We start from the raw sequence: 15,333 nt of genomic DNA on the forward strand, positions 1-15,333 counted from the left end.
GCAAAGATTATTACATATAATACCTCGGGTACCCCATTTTTACTTAAAGAAAATTTTGAAAAAGTGTCCAAATTAGTTTTATCCAAGCTACGTACGGAACAAAAAGTGCCCAAATTACTTGTATTTGAGCTATACGTAGGACCAAAAATCAGCCCAAATAAGTTTTATTCGAGCTACGTACGGAACAATAAGCGCCCAAATTATTTTATTTGACGGACAAAAAAATGCCAAAATTACTTTTATACAAGCTACGTACGGAACAATAAGTGCCCAAATTACTTTTATTTAAGCTATACGTAGGAAATTTTCTTAATATAGAGCCTTTATATTTGTTATTGACTTTACTAGTATGTTTTCAGAGAAGGGTTTGTGCATATTTAAGCTTTATTTTGTCCTGCCCCAACTTTTAATTTAAACCATTTATTTGTACAGGAAATGGGCCAGCAGTTGTTTCACACCAAAATGTCATTCCAAATCAACAACTTCGACCTACAAATAAAATACCTTCCACTGGAATGAACAACCCTAGGATGGTGAACTCGAACACAACCCCGTCTATGGAACAAGTGCAAGCTAACTCCACTATTCCAGATTCAAGTCAGTTTCAAAACCAAACAATCACCATGGCGTCCAATGGAATGCACAACCAAGCAACCACGTCAGTCTCTTCTACAATGAACAAGGTAAAATTTGTTGTTTAGATTTTTTGTGCCTTCTAAATGGGCCTTTCTAAATGGGCATTTTATTTTTTCAGTTTGCATTTGCACAGCAACAAATTCAATCTAGCAACACTATGAATATAATACAACAAAAACAAAACCCTTCATTGTCATCTCCAAATCAAATGCACAGTCCAATGGCTCAACAGGTATAAAAGAACTACATCATAAATTTGCACTATATATCGCCTGTAATTATTGATAATACATTTACTTATTTATTTATTTATTGGCTTCCATTAGTGTTTTGTTTACATTCATAACCATGCAGTTAAAAACAACATGATATCCTGGTTAAAAAAAAACTAAGTAACTAAATCTATCACAGCAAATGTACCAGTCGATGGCAATGAATCAACAATCGCAACAGCAACCCCCTGCAACAAAGCAAAGCAACAATCTCAACTTCATAAATTCGAACAACGGTGAAAACAATGTCTCAATGAGGCCAAATGCAATGTTATCTGGCAGCATGGCGCAACAGATTGGTGTACAGAACAGCACTGTGACATCTACGTCTCTTCTGCAACAGCAACTGCAGAGTGACCCCAACCAGCCTATGGCTAAAGAGGAGTTTGGCATGTCAGCGCCCAACTCTTCCACGCAGGGTGATGCCGTCTTTAACTCCTATGTGTCCAACAACAACTTGCCAAACCAAATGTCAGCCGACCAAACCAAAAATAACCTGGTTACTGTTGGGCAAACCAACATGATTGGCAAAGGGTTAATGTCATCCATCTCCTCTACAATTACGACGACAACGATATCGTCGGCTGCCACATCGAAGCTCCTCACTACAATGTCATCTAAGATGCAGGATGCTCCTTTTGTGACTGTCAGTTCATCATCATCGCCAAGTCAAAGTTTCATGAACCGCAAACCATCGATGGATGGAATTGGCAAACTGGTTTGTTGAAAATATATATTGATATCTTATAATGACATAAAATGTGGTTAAAATCTTAAAATATTTAAAGTCACTTTCTGATTTTAACCATCTTTCTTTTCTTTAGGTCAAAACCGAATCAGTCGATAATTCCACTTCATCATTCCCTGGTTCGCCTGCCAGACACAATTCCTTACCTTCTGTTAAGGTATGCAAATTTACATTTATATATATAAAAAAACTTTTCAAATGGTTGAAATCTGTTTGATCTCACCCTGAAATGCTATTAAGCGGTTTGGAATACTCATAAAATTATATTCATAACAAAACAAATAGGAATAAATATTGTTTTTGTTATTTTACTTTTTTATTGTCCAATATTTTAAATTTTTATTTTCTTGATATTCTTTTGCTTTAATAGATGGAAACACACACATCGATGGGTGACAACTCGGAAACGAAACACACTCCTTCGTCTGGCACTGTTGCACTTAAATCTGAAGCATCAACTGGGTCCTTTCCTTCCAGTACAAAGCCCACCACTACAACTGGAACCAAACCTAGTGCAGTTAGGCCCAAAGGTTGGCACTGTTGTTATTTAGTTATCTACCACAGATTAGTTTTGTGTTGTTAATTGGTGATATTTTATCAGAGTTTACTCCAACTGAACTAATGGAAGCACTGTCACCAGCTCTGGAGCGCTTATTTAAGTTAGAACCAGAAGCACTTCCTTTTCGCTTTCCGGTTGATCCAGAAAGAATGAACATACCCGTAAGTGCTATTAAAGACTAAATTCACTGACTGACATTTCTACCTTGTTATAAGTTGTAGTTTTAAATCAGGTTTTTGGTTATTTTGGTGATGTAGCTCTTAATTTTCCAATTTCTTCAGTATGTTATTTATGAATTTAACCTTTTTTAATTTACTTTACAGGATTATCATGAAATAGTCAAGAAGCCAATCGACCTATCGTCAATTCGCAAGAAGCTGGAGATAGGGTCATATAAGGAACCCTGGCAATTTGTGGATGACATTTGGCTAATGTTTCACAATGCATGGCTTTACAATCGCAAAACTTCTCGGGTTTACAAATATTGCACGAGATTAAAAGAGGTTTTTGAGCAGGACATAGATCCCATAATGCAAGAGTTGGGATATTGCTGTGGAAGAAAGGTGCTTTTTAAAATATATTATTTGCCAAGTTTCTACTTATTTTGTATTGTCTTGATTTTGTCGGTAGCAACTAAACTTGTATTTTTATTACTTAATTTTAGTTGGAATTTATGCCAATGACCCTTTGCTGTTATGGAAAAGCACTGTGTACCATCTCGACTGGTTCAGTTTACTATGAATATCAAAACAGGTTTGTACATTAACATTACGTTCTAAATATGTAGAGTAATTATGCTGTAAGAAATTACTTGAGACAATAACTCATTAGTTCAAAAATGTTTTTAATCCTTTAATTCTAATAATTATAATTTAAATTTTTGTTTCAACTTTAATTGAAACTACTTTTTGTTAAAAAGACAAACTTGTTTTTTTCATTTCAAGTAGTTCGCCAAAGTTTGGTCTTCTGTCAGATAGATATGACTTCTGTGAAAAGTGTTTCAATGAGATTCAAGGTGACAGAGTTCCATTAAGTGATGAGCCTGGCCAGGGTTCCAAGTGAGTTCGATGAAACAAATGTCTTTTAAGCTACTAATATATTGTCAAACTTGAAAGTAATTACATACCAGTAACATCATTTTTAACCCCGAATGTTTATTTAGTACAATTCCCAAAGACCTGTTTGTTAAAAAGAAGAATGACATATTGGATCCTGAGCCATTTACGGAATGCACAGAGTGTGGTAGGAAGTTGCACACGATTTGTGTGTTGCACAATCACCAAATCTGGCCTGAAGGGTAAGAGTTTTGTCTTTTTTATACATTTCTTTAACAATTAAAATGTGCTTTTTTAATGAAAAATCACGTAAATGTTTTCAAATTAAAAGCTTTTTTTTTAAATTGGAAAAACGATTATAGTTTTAATTAAACATTTAGATTAATTGAAATAATTGTTTAATTATTCAAATTATTACTTGTAGGTTTGTCTGTGAAAACTGTCACCGTGCCAGGGGCTCTCATCGTAAGCCCAATCGCTTCATGGCGAGTAAGTTACCGAAGAACAAGTTAAGTGAGCACATCGAAACTCGGGTGAATAGTTACCTGAAGAGACATGACACAACAGGAGAAGCCGGCTACATCCACATAAGGGTTGTTTACAGTGGTGAAAAAACTGTTGAAGTTCGACAGGGAATGAAATCTAAGTATGTATTATGTTCTTATGACCTAGAAAAACTGCATGTATGTATCGTTTACCCACTTATCTAAATAATTCAAACTAAAAATACTAACAACTGTATAGGTTTGTGGATACCAAAGAGATGCCGGAGAGCTTTCCTTATAAAGCAAAAGCATTCTTTGCATTTGAGGAGCTTGATGGAGTTGATATATGCTTTTTCGGTGTTCATGTCCAGGTGAGTTGAACATAACAAATGAGCAACCACATCACTCAGTTTGGGTCCTCATAGAATAATTGAGATTTTAATTTGCTTCAGTAAGTAAACTAAAAAAAGCCAATCACTCAAGCACCAAAAGTCCAACTTGTAACTCATATCTAAGCATTTTAACAGAAACCAACAACTTTTTTCTCTTCAGGAATATGGTTCGGATGCTCCTCAACCCAATACACGCCGCGTTTACCTCTCGTATCTCGACTCAGTACACTTCTTTCGGCCGAGACATTTAAGGACGGCTGTTTATCATGAAATTCTTATTGGTTATTTTGAATTCTGTAAAAATCTCGGGTAAGGCTATTAAATAAATAGTACGGTTTCATTTAAAAAAAATTAAAATAACTTTGTTACTGATGACGCAGTGGTAAATTAATTGTGTTTTATATAGATACGAGTATGCCCATATTTGGGCTTGCCCTCCAAGTGAAGGTGATGATTATATATTTCATTGCCATCCTGTGGAACAAAAGATACCAAAACCAAAACGATTGCAGGATTGGTATCGTAAAATGCTTGACAAGGCCTTGGTGAGTTAACTTTAAGGAAGAATTGATTTTTGTGTTTAAAAATCAAAACTTGACGTGTGTTAAATTCTCTTTGCAAAACAAAGAGCTTGAAATATCTTTACACCAATACGATTGGTGATAAAATCCAAATGAATTTAATGGACAGCATATTCTTCCTAATCTGATAAAAATTATGTACTTTGTATACAGGTCGATATGGTTGTGCTGGAATACAACGACATCTTCAAGCAAGCTAAAGACGATCGGTTACAAGCTGCTCGGGAGCTTCCCTACTTCGAAGGTGACTTTTGGCCTAACGTTCTTGAGGAAAGTATCAAGGAGCTGGAAAAGGAAGAGCAAGATCGGAAACAAGCAGAGGCAAACGAGCAAGCTGCTGCAGAAGAGGTTTACAGTTGTTCCTTATAAAAATACTATGCCCGCTATCTTACAATAGAATAGACAAAATTATCCGACTGACTGGTCATAACCATGAAATTTAAATAATCACTGGCTTATGTTTATTGTGCTCTGTCTGAGATGTTCACAAAGCATTTAAATGTCGGGAACTTCTCAATTAAACAAATGAACATGGTTAGCCAATAAAAATTGCTGAAAAAACGACCAGCGTGGCAATTAACTCATGCCTGTTACAATATCCGTGTCGCTCTGCCTACATTTGTGCCTGTTTTACTGCAGGCGGCACGGCAGGCACGCTTACACAAGTTCACCCCACTACAATCTGAATCTCAACAGGGACCCTCTAACTCCAAGAACGCAAAGAAGCAGAAAACGAAGAAGGGCAGCAACAAAAAGGCTTCACAGCGAGGAGCAAAGAAGAAAATCCCTCAAGTTGCCAATGATCTCTCCGACAAGCTCTACCAGATCATGGAAAAGCATAAGGAGGCAAGTTCGCTCAACCATTTTGATCTTTACTAACATAGGCCATTGGGAACTTTTTTAAATGCATTTTGTGACTACGATAATGTTATGACCATGATAACGGAGAATGTTAAATATCAAAAGTAACAATCCGGCTATATGCCACAAATAGAAATGTTTACGTTTATTATACCACCTTGTCCAATGTAGGAAATCCCGTGGCCCGTTTAAAATGGATAAATCCTTAATTTACCTTACAAACAATTCAGCAACGTGATAGTAGGTCGAGTTGAGCGCGCTACACTTGGTTAAGCACGTCACCCGTACTACCAAGAGAGGAGTCCTTTAAGCGCGAAAAACAATTTTCTTTGTTTGGCTTAAATTTAGTATATTTTAACTGGTAATGCGTGGCCGCGCACTGCCCGTTAAGTCTCCTACAACGCGAACAGAAAGGCCGACCGACGTATCAGCTGGCGTGCAATCTCAAGGAATATATTTTTTTAGATTTAAATGTGTACAGGTAGTATGCCGTAAGTTGCAAACTGAATGTGTTTTTGTATACGTTTTCAGGTCTTCTTCGTGATTCGTTTGCAACCTGCAGAAACGATATCCAAGATGGGTCCAATCGCAGATCCCGACACAAACATGTCGTGTGAGTTAATGGACGGCCGTGATTGCTTTCTCACTCTTGCCCGTGAGAAGCACTACGAGTTCTCCTCCCTCAGGCGTACTAAGGTTCGTAGGTTTATTGGTAAATGGTTAACAAATAATAGTCTGCCAGATTTCTTAGCGTATTTGCCCGGGTAAAAATTGACTCTTACAATGTTCGTTTTATTAAACAGTGGTCAACCATGGCTATGCTTGTTGAACTTCACATGCAAGGTCAGGATCGATTTGTGTACACCTGCAACAACTGTAGGAATAGTGTGGAAACGAGATATCATTGTACTGTTTGTGAGGTCAGTATCAATAAATTACTTATGTATTGCTTTTGGGGATGACCCATAACAAATAAGCCGATATCCTATACCACGTGGTGGTATCGGTACATATAACACTTTAATAAAAAAATAGTCGGTAAAAAACTTAAAGAACTTTTGGGGCTTAATAGTCTAAAACAAATATTTGGAAATTTTGATTGTATTAACAATGACATGGTATGGTATGTAACGGATTATGATAGTTTTTGCTAAAGATTTTGGGTATCGCTATCGGAGTAAAATAATATCAAGTATCGGACATCTCTAATTGCTATACTTTATGTGCAGCTCTAATAAGTATAAACAAAAATAGACAAAATTAAACTAAACTTAACATTTGCATCATATTCACAATTTTCATTTTTTGCCGGTGCCAGGATTTCGATCTATGCAATCGCTGTCACCAGCAAGTGGGCCACGAACACAAGATGGAGCAGATGGGTTTGGGGCTCGACATGGGTTCACCTGGGGCCGGCAGAAGTGGCAATGCCTCCGAGGTCCGTCGGGCTTCTGTTCAAAGATGTATCGGCTCACTGGTGCATGCCTGTCAGTGCCGCAATGCAAACTGTGCCTCACCTGCCTGCTTACGAATGAAGAAGGTAACGTGTATACAATTAATCCTCAGATTTATAGTTTATAAAGCTCCTTCCACTTACTGGTTATATCGAATATTGTTTAATTGACTTTAAAGATTTTTTTACTTCTGCGTTAGCATTTGATTTTAATACATGGTTATGATTAAAGGTGGTCGCTCACACGAAATCTTGCAAGAGGAAAACCAATGGAGCTTGTCCCATCTGCAAGCAACTTATTGCACTTTGTCTTTTCCACGCCAAATTCTGTCAGGTACTATTCTGGTCCAAATGCTCGGCCAACATAAGTGCACTTTTTAACTGTTTTCCTGAACAACTAACGTATAAATACTTAAAAAATTGCTCACTTGAAAAAAAAAATTAGACGGAACTTTTAGCCCCAAAAATGCCTATATTTTTTCACATTAATTCGTCATATAAAATAGTCTTGTTTCTGATATTCCTTGTTGACGAAAAAGGCTTGTGTGCTGTTTGTATGAAGAAAAATTGTTATGTGCAAAAACAGTCGAAATAAAATTCCGCCTTGGTGTTTTCTTAAAAAAGATGTTTAATTTAGATGTTTATTAACATTCAAGATTAACATAAGTTGGTTTTGTAAAAACAGATTTTTGTTATTGTACTAGCCTTAGACATATTTCATTTACAGGAAGCAAAGTGTGTGGTTCCATTCTGTTTAAATTTGAAGAACAAGTTAAAACAACAAGAGAACTCCAACCGAAGACAGCAGTCGATACTGATGAAACGTAGGATGGCCCTAATGACCCAGGCATTTAACCCCGGTCAAAGTGGGCCACACACGCCTGCGTCGTCAGATCCAAACAATATGAACAACCCCACCACGCCAAAGCAGGAGCAGCCCGCAACGCCCATGTCAAATCACATGGCCCCCGCAACTCCTAACTCGATGCACGGGCCCGGTACTCCAAACAGTATGATTGCTGGCAGCAAACCAATGGGTGGTAACATGATGTCTCCTGCTCATGGCAAGGGCATGCCTCAAGTCATGACCCAACAAACGAGACCCAACGGTCCGGTGGGCATGGTTGGCCAGATGCAACCAGCTATTGCCCATTCGCCCCAGATGATGCCTCAGCAGCAGCAACAGTTACAACAGATCGGTATGCTAAGCCCACAGCAGCCTGTGTCAAGTACGTTTGTCAACAATAGGGTAAATTACCAACAACCCCCAGCACAAGCGGTAATGGCGGCTCGGCAAGCGGAGCAGTTGGCAAGGGCGCAGGCACAAGCCAGAGCCTCAACCATGCCGATGAATAACTTCCCGCGCAATAACAATCCCACTATTGTTCAAAGATCCGTGAGTGGATCCACTATACAGGCTCAATGGCCGAACCAACCGCGAGCCCCTATGGATGGGGCATCCTTTACCCAACGACCAAATATGATGGTCAATCAGGGCATGGTTCAACAGAATGTCGCGGCAATGGGCCAGACAATGGGCAACAACCCCAACATGGTGCCACAGCAAAACAGCAACATGGATCAAGAAAAGCTTGTGAAGTTAATGGTACAAAACCCCCACCTTACCGCTCACGTTATCAAGCAGAATAGACAAAGACAGCAACATAACATGGTAAGCTAAAGGCCTTAAACGTTTCTTATTTCCCCCCTCCAAATTACTCTGCTCTCCTTTTTTAATTTAAACGTTCGCTTTAAGCTAGTTTTTTAACGATTTTGTGAACAATAGGTTGGCAACGCAGCAATGGTCCAGCCGGGTCCTAACATTCGTCCTCAGCGCCAAATGCAACCAAACCAGCTGGTCAACCAAAATATTGGGATGCTTCCAATGAATCAGACCTCTAACAACATAAATATGCAGCAAATGCAGCAAATGCCGCCTGTAAAAATCTTACGTTAATTGTATATATATATATATATATATATATTTTTTTTTTTAATCTATTTGTAAACAACTTGGTCGATGATTTGCTTAGGTTGCTTTGTTACTGATTGAGATTATGTATTATTAACTAAAAGACTTGCGATATTCTTATTTGACTGAAGGTTTATAATACAAAATTTGTTATTAGCAGAACCAATGGCAGCAGCAACAGCAACAACAAAGGCGTTTGCAACAGCAGCAACAACAGTTGCAACACCAGACGCAGCAACAAGCCTACCAACAACCGGCACCCCCGTACAGCCAGGTGCGTTTCTCGTCACGCGAAATACTAATTTTTATGTTTTTTGGTTTCTGTTTCACTGCTGTTAAATCGCAGCTACTGGTTGAGTTGACCTTACAAAATGTTGGGTGTTTAACGTTGTTAAAAATATTTCTTAAGAGAAATTGTTAAGAGAGCTGCTTGTGATCAGACTTTACCAACTTGATTTATTTCGTTTTTTTTTCAAATTTCATTAGAATTAAAATTAGAGCGTTTTACTTTTTCTAAATAAGATTAAATTAGGATAAGCAAAATATTAAAAACTAATAAATAAAACGTCATTTGAACTACAACTACATTTATTTAATTTGTAAACAATTTAATGTAAAAAGTAGTTTATTCTCATAAGTATGTAAATGACAAGTATGCCTTGTAATATGGGCGACTTTTTAGCACGGCCTGCGTTTCAGTTTGCAAAAGAATTTGTGTAGCGGTTATTCACCATTGAAAGAAAAAAACCTTTACAAAATCTTTAAAAAAATATTTAGGCAATTGCAAACCAACGCATGATGTCGACCGTAACAAGCAACCAGAATATGGGCCAAATACGGTTGCAGCAACAGCACCAACAACAACAACAGCAGCAACTAATACAACAACACCGATTGCAGCACGTAAGTAAATCGTGTTGCAAGCCGCATAACCACACTAAATATCCATATATGTAAACTTACCCGACCCGAAAACTTGGTTGCAGATGGGTCAGCACATGCAAAACCCCAACATGGCCGGCCAAATGAACCAAGGTCAAATGGGTCAGACGATGCAGCTCGGAATGAGTCAGATGGTCCAAGGGGGAATTCCCGTCCAGCAGCAGGGGCACCAACAGGGGATGGTGGGCCAAACAATGGGTAACCAGGCCATGCAAGGAGGCAACGTCCACCAAAACGTGCCCGTCCCTTCCCGCCCCCCATCTAACTCTATGACGCAAACCAGGGTGATGCAAATGTCGCCCCACTCGACGGTGGGGGCTGTGAGTGTCAGGACAACCTCGATGGGCGGCGGAATGATGCACAACATGGGCGCGGATCAGCAACAACAGCAGCATTTCAGTGCTGCCCAGGCGCAGCAGGCCGGCATGATTCCTGGCGCGTTCCAACAACAACGCCCCAACCCGCAAATGAACTTCAACGCCGCGCCCAACCAAATAAACCAGCAGGCTGCCATGATGGGCGGCGCTGACAGTTTAGACAAATTTGTAACGAACGACGAGTGACCCATCGCCGCCCAAGTCTCACTTTTTTACGTTGAGCCTTCGCTTTTGCTTTGCAACGTTTCTCTCTCGTCGCCGTTTGATCACGGGCGTTTTGTTTTACATTATTTAGTTCTTTGTTTCTATTTCTTCCCACCTAATTTATGCAGCTGGCGTTGCCTAGCCACTTGCAACGCCGCGTTGTTTTCAAGTGGACTACGACCGAAAGGGCGGGAAAAAGCTTAAACGACAACAAGATGCACCTTTCTATACACTTATCGTTGTTGCTTTTTCGAAAGGTTAAATTAATATGTTTGTAGTTTTATTTTTAATGCGTTATTCGTCCCCACTAGTCCTGTTTTCTATTTGTATATTCGCCCAAGGACGATGGGGTTTTTTCAGGGGATAAATGACAGCCGCTATTTAGTCACTTAATTTGTTGCCGTCTCTTATCAGAGACGCGCATTATTTTGCTATTGACTGAAAAGCGATTTTTCTTATTCATCATATCCATTGTTTCGTAACACTATCCATGGGCGCAAAATGTCATCAACCCGTTGTTACATATCGTTGTATCCCGCAATGCCATTCTGTCGGCTGCGCGAGCCACTATCATCACCTTTGGAGTTATTTATTTTTGTACAGTCGGTTGCACGCCTAAGTCTATTTTCAAGGTTCAGTTACTGTGCGAGAGTTCGTTTGCGATTTACACATTCGAGATAGCAGTGCAAAGGGCTAGTACGCCATCTAACGCCCATCCAGACAAGGTATTTTTATATTGAAACAATAACAAAAACGTTTAGTCCTCAGTTTACTTAAAACGGTGCTCCTTAATTCGAAATGAAATTCTATCAGAAAAAACGTTCAGCGAACTCCGCCTGTCACTGCCCTGTTGTCGCTTTTCGTTTTGGCGGAGTTTCTGGCGTTTTTCGGCGCGAGTTCTTTCGATCGCTCGAGCGCACTCTCGGTCCCTATTTTTTGCCTGTGTTTTTGATGCAGTGATTTGCCTGGCCATATTGCCCGACCCTGCTTTTGCTGACTCGCTTGTTTGTTTTTGTCTCGTGCGGACGACGCGACAATGAAATCGTGCAACCCCCTCTCTCTATCTTTATAAAACATTTTTCGTATTTGTTCTCTACTTTTTAAGAATATATTAAACGCCTGAAAATAAATTGTACATTGAATTGGCGCTGGCCTTAAATGCCTGTTGTTGTGTTTTCATTATAACGAAGATAAACTTATTAATATTACTGATAGCCGGCAAAAAAAGACTTTAAAAAAAAACAGTGTTAGTCGCGCGTTTAACATCGCACTGCTGCTAAGTGTGTGTTTTTCAAAATGAAATCGTTTTCTCACTTGTGGTATGGTTTCATTAACAAGATAAAAATAATAGCAAAAAAGTGTTGCCAAATTTACAACAACAAGATACATGATGGAGGCTACTACAATACAAGTCTACCGATAGAACTTATTTTGGGCGCGCAAACCGTTAAAGTAGAACATTTCGGTATAGTTTTTAATAGTTTTGGCAAACTCACCAACTTACTTGAGCATGGGTGACATTATTTCTATTTTTTTAAATGTGCCTAATTTGACAATCTATTTTTTATAACCTGAATTCAAAAAGGTGTTTTTAACAAGTCCTGAAGTCCTCGTCAAGTAATTTGTTTTTTTTTTCAAGTCAAGACTTTAAAACATAACAAGTTAAGTCCCAGTCAAAGTCATCGATTGCCTAAGTTAAGTCCCAGTCAAGTCATTAAAGTCTAGATTCGACTCTACTAGAGATTCTATAGAGCTGGCCAGCTTTAAGTCAAATAACTTATTTGAAAATGAAACTACTATTAAAAAAATGTTAAACTCGACCAAATACAAGATGAAACAATCTAATTGTTCGACGTGCAAACATTTGAGTGTTTTACGTACAAAAAACCCAAGTGAAGTAGGTTATCCAAAAGAATAAAGTCAAGTATGTGTGTTTTCATTGATTGATACCGTACTGCTGATCTCCTTCATTATGAAGTTACTTGTACCGACAAAATGTTGCGAGCATTGCCATGGTGCCCATGGTTGTCTTGTCACGCCAAAATTGGTCTGGCCAAAATCGTTCCGGCCGGATCGATTTTGGTCGTAATCACGCGCCAAAACTGGTCCGATCGGATCGATTTTGGCGTTCGAACAGCCGCTAAAACAGGTCTGGCTAGGGTTAGGCCACGGCTTGGCGCTGCCTCTCTTCGCGTATTTCAATGATTTTGACCGCATGAACGCTTAATTTGAATAACGCAACATAAAAAAAAACAAACACTCTTAAGGTATAGAAACGTAAAATTTGCGGTAGAGATTTAACTTTTGCTTGATATATCTCTTGCTTTGCCAGATGTTGTGCCTCACCTGCCTCCCCTGACTGCACGTCCCTGGTGTTTTGTCGGCTACAAAACCTCAGTGAAAAGAATTGAGTGCCTAATCTTCGCTGTTATGTTTACGATTAGTATTTGGGTCGCTGCGAAAATGTTTATATCGTTAAGGTGCTCTACTGCTCTACCGCAGATTTGCGCGAAGCGTAGCAAATTGCATTAACGTAAAATAAATTACGTTATCTTTATTTTACAATTTTATGATTTGAGGTGTGAATGAGGACCTAAATTTGAAAGCTACGAACTTATTCCCCCCTTGAAAGCCACGAACGTATTTTCTTTATCTACCTTCGGTATACCATTTAAAAACACAAAATGGCGACAAAATTCGGTCCCATATGTGCAACCCTTATTGAAAATATTCTGCTCTGCATGATTTGTTTTGCAATTTTAGATGCAATTTAAACTGCGCCAGAAAACAGAAATTAAATGGACTTAAAGCGATAAGAAGCGCCTAGACACAAGCCCATGAACAAATAGATTTTCGTATACATTGCCAAATGATAAACTAGAAAAACAAATGATTGGCTTCGTGTTAGTCGTGGTTTGGTTTTGCAGTTTATTTACAACAACAGTCTACATCAGGCGGAGGCGGTATTCTATTTTAGCACTAACGACATGATTTGTCAAATTTGAAATAACAAGATACTGAATAGTAATCTTCCTAAATATGAATAATATTATTTTAATATAAATATAAGTAAATATAATATTTTTTTAATTAAAATAATTGCTGGCTAACTCAGATCGCTATAAGTGTAAAAGTTTCTGATCAATATCTTGTGTACTTCAGGAGATATTGCACAACAAAATTACTGCATGCATCCCTTCAGTACCCAACTGCATTCCTGCCGAAGATCTTTTGCTTGGAATGGTTTACCCAACAGCATTTAGCATGAAATATGGCTGTGTTGTAATAAAAAATGGCATTTCTGATCCTATATATTTTGCAAATATTATTTATTTATATTTATAAGTTAATTATACCATTTAATTTATCTGGTTTGGTAATGTCATAAAATAGGTTAATAAATTTAAGTGTCTGAGCTGTGTTCTTAATCATTTCAAACCAATATCCCAGTTCATTGGGGTAAACAACCCAACATTAAAAAAAGGTTTTCAATCCTTTCTCTTGCAGGAAAACTATTTCCTAATTTTTTGTAATACAATGTTGTACAAACATTTTTAGCAAGAGGCTTAACTATAGGGCACAATTTCAATCCTTACCTTATTATTTGAAATGCATACAAATTTTATTTTATCTATCATACTTTTATTTAGAACAACGCTTATTTAGATAAGTCATGTCTAGCTCAGAATCGGATAATGAAAATGTTTCTAATGACCTGGTCGGCTTTATGTTTGGAAATATTGATGAGCATGGTCATCTGGAAAATGATGTATTTGATGAGGTAGAACTATGCTGTTTTTAATAAATTAATATGACAGATTAAGTTATATGCTTTAAAGATATATATTTGAGCTTTCAGTCTGTAACCATAAAAAACCTACAACTTTTCACGACCCTCCAAATTTGGGAGAGGTTAGCAAAATATTTTTGGTTGTGCTTTTTGAAATGCATTGGTTGTAATGTTCGACTCAGTTTGGTTTGTGTTTTATTAGCGTTTACATTTGCATATAAAAAGGCAATTGATATCTGTAATAGTTTGTGCAAAATTGATGTAAAATTTACCTTAAGCTACGTGGTCTATTATTATCATAATCTTTATCTTGATAATAAATAGCAAAGCCAAAAAGGTTGAGTAGATTGGCATCATCTTGATTAAGACGTTTCAATACGAGCTTGTATCATCTTCAGTAAATATGAATGAGAAGCAATTCAAGCATTACTTTTAAGAAATGGGACGCAATTGTTATCAGTCTGATTTTTGAAAGTAGGAGCATAATTTAGCACCTTCAGGTGGTACAGCGGTCTTGATAAGGTGTCGTCGTTTAGTTCGGGGCTGCAGTCTTGGATAGATAGAGACTCGAGTTGCAGAAGATTCCTACAAACCTCTCATTTCTCATCGACCCTATGTTCCTTGAACCCCGTTAACAGGTTCCGTCGAGTTTGGCCAATGTAAGAAGTGCCGCATGAACAACTTAATTTATACACGACACTAGATTGCTGCAAATGTAATGTACAATTGCGTCCCATCTCCCTATAAATCGCCGTGGAAGCATTGTAAATCAGGAACTGTGGCCTCTACAAACAAGCAATTTCGAAAGTTTTTTTTAGGTTAATAAAAAAATGGCCCTACTTAATAAGTAATGCTTAAATTGCTTCTCAGTCACATTAACTGAAGATGATACAAGCTCGTATCGAAACATCTTAATCAAGATTATGTCGATCTACTCGACCTTTTTGGCTTAGCAATTTATTATCAAGCTACATTACAGATCTGTTTATAGTGTACCCAAATCTTT

At 38.0% G+C, this 15,333-nt stretch overlaps 2 protein-coding genes across 2 annotated transcripts in view; both read left to right on the top strand.

The window, feature by feature from the left end:
- LOC146136594 (histone lysine acetyltransferase CREBBP-like) overlaps window positions 1-11,683 on the top strand; it is a 29,291-nt gene extending 17,608 nt beyond the window's left edge. The window contains exons 15-39 of the mRNA XM_083396371.1: window positions 433-683; window positions 755-868; window positions 1,048-1,626; window positions 1,733-1,813; window positions 2,027-2,186; window positions 2,258-2,376; window positions 2,539-2,778; window positions 2,880-2,968; window positions 3,163-3,273; window positions 3,378-3,512; window positions 3,695-3,916; window positions 4,015-4,126; window positions 4,308-4,456; window positions 4,554-4,692; window positions 4,882-5,076; window positions 5,368-5,574; window positions 6,121-6,285; window positions 6,393-6,509; window positions 6,908-7,129; window positions 7,275-7,376; window positions 7,770-8,714; window positions 8,829-8,981; window positions 9,172-9,288; window positions 9,792-9,917; window positions 10,001-11,683. Coding sequence (XP_083252497.1) covers window positions 433-683; window positions 755-868; window positions 1,048-1,626; window positions 1,733-1,813; window positions 2,027-2,186; window positions 2,258-2,376; window positions 2,539-2,778; window positions 2,880-2,968; window positions 3,163-3,273; window positions 3,378-3,512; window positions 3,695-3,916; window positions 4,015-4,126; window positions 4,308-4,456; window positions 4,554-4,692; window positions 4,882-5,076; window positions 5,368-5,574; window positions 6,121-6,285; window positions 6,393-6,509; window positions 6,908-7,129; window positions 7,275-7,376; window positions 7,770-8,714; window positions 8,829-8,981; window positions 9,172-9,288; window positions 9,792-9,917; window positions 10,001-10,519 — 5,369 coding nt within the window. The 3' untranslated portion in view covers window positions 10,520-11,683. The remainder of the gene's footprint in view (window positions 1-432; window positions 684-754; window positions 869-1,047; window positions 1,627-1,732; window positions 1,814-2,026; window positions 2,187-2,257; window positions 2,377-2,538; window positions 2,779-2,879; window positions 2,969-3,162; window positions 3,274-3,377; window positions 3,513-3,694; window positions 3,917-4,014; window positions 4,127-4,307; window positions 4,457-4,553; window positions 4,693-4,881; window positions 5,077-5,367; window positions 5,575-6,120; window positions 6,286-6,392; window positions 6,510-6,907; window positions 7,130-7,274; window positions 7,377-7,769; window positions 8,715-8,828; window positions 8,982-9,171; window positions 9,289-9,791; window positions 9,918-10,000) is intronic.
- A 2,502-nt stretch (window positions 11,684-14,185) lies between these two features.
- LOC146136595 (transcription initiation factor TFIID subunit 1-like) overlaps window positions 14,186-15,333 on the top strand; it is a 41,413-nt gene continuing 40,265 nt past the window's right edge. The window contains exon 1 of the mRNA XM_083395564.1: window positions 14,186-14,318. Coding sequence (XP_083251690.1) covers window positions 14,211-14,318 — 108 coding nt within the window. The 5' untranslated portion in view covers window positions 14,186-14,210. The remainder of the gene's footprint in view (window positions 14,319-15,333) is intronic.

Source organism: Ascidiella aspersa, chromosome 8, assembly GCF_963924565.1.
Source record: "Ascidiella aspersa chromosome 8, kaAscAspe10.2, whole genome shotgun sequence".
In the NCBI taxonomy this organism is placed as follows: Eukaryota; Metazoa; Chordata; class Ascidiacea; order Phlebobranchia; family Ascidiidae; genus Ascidiella; species Ascidiella aspersa.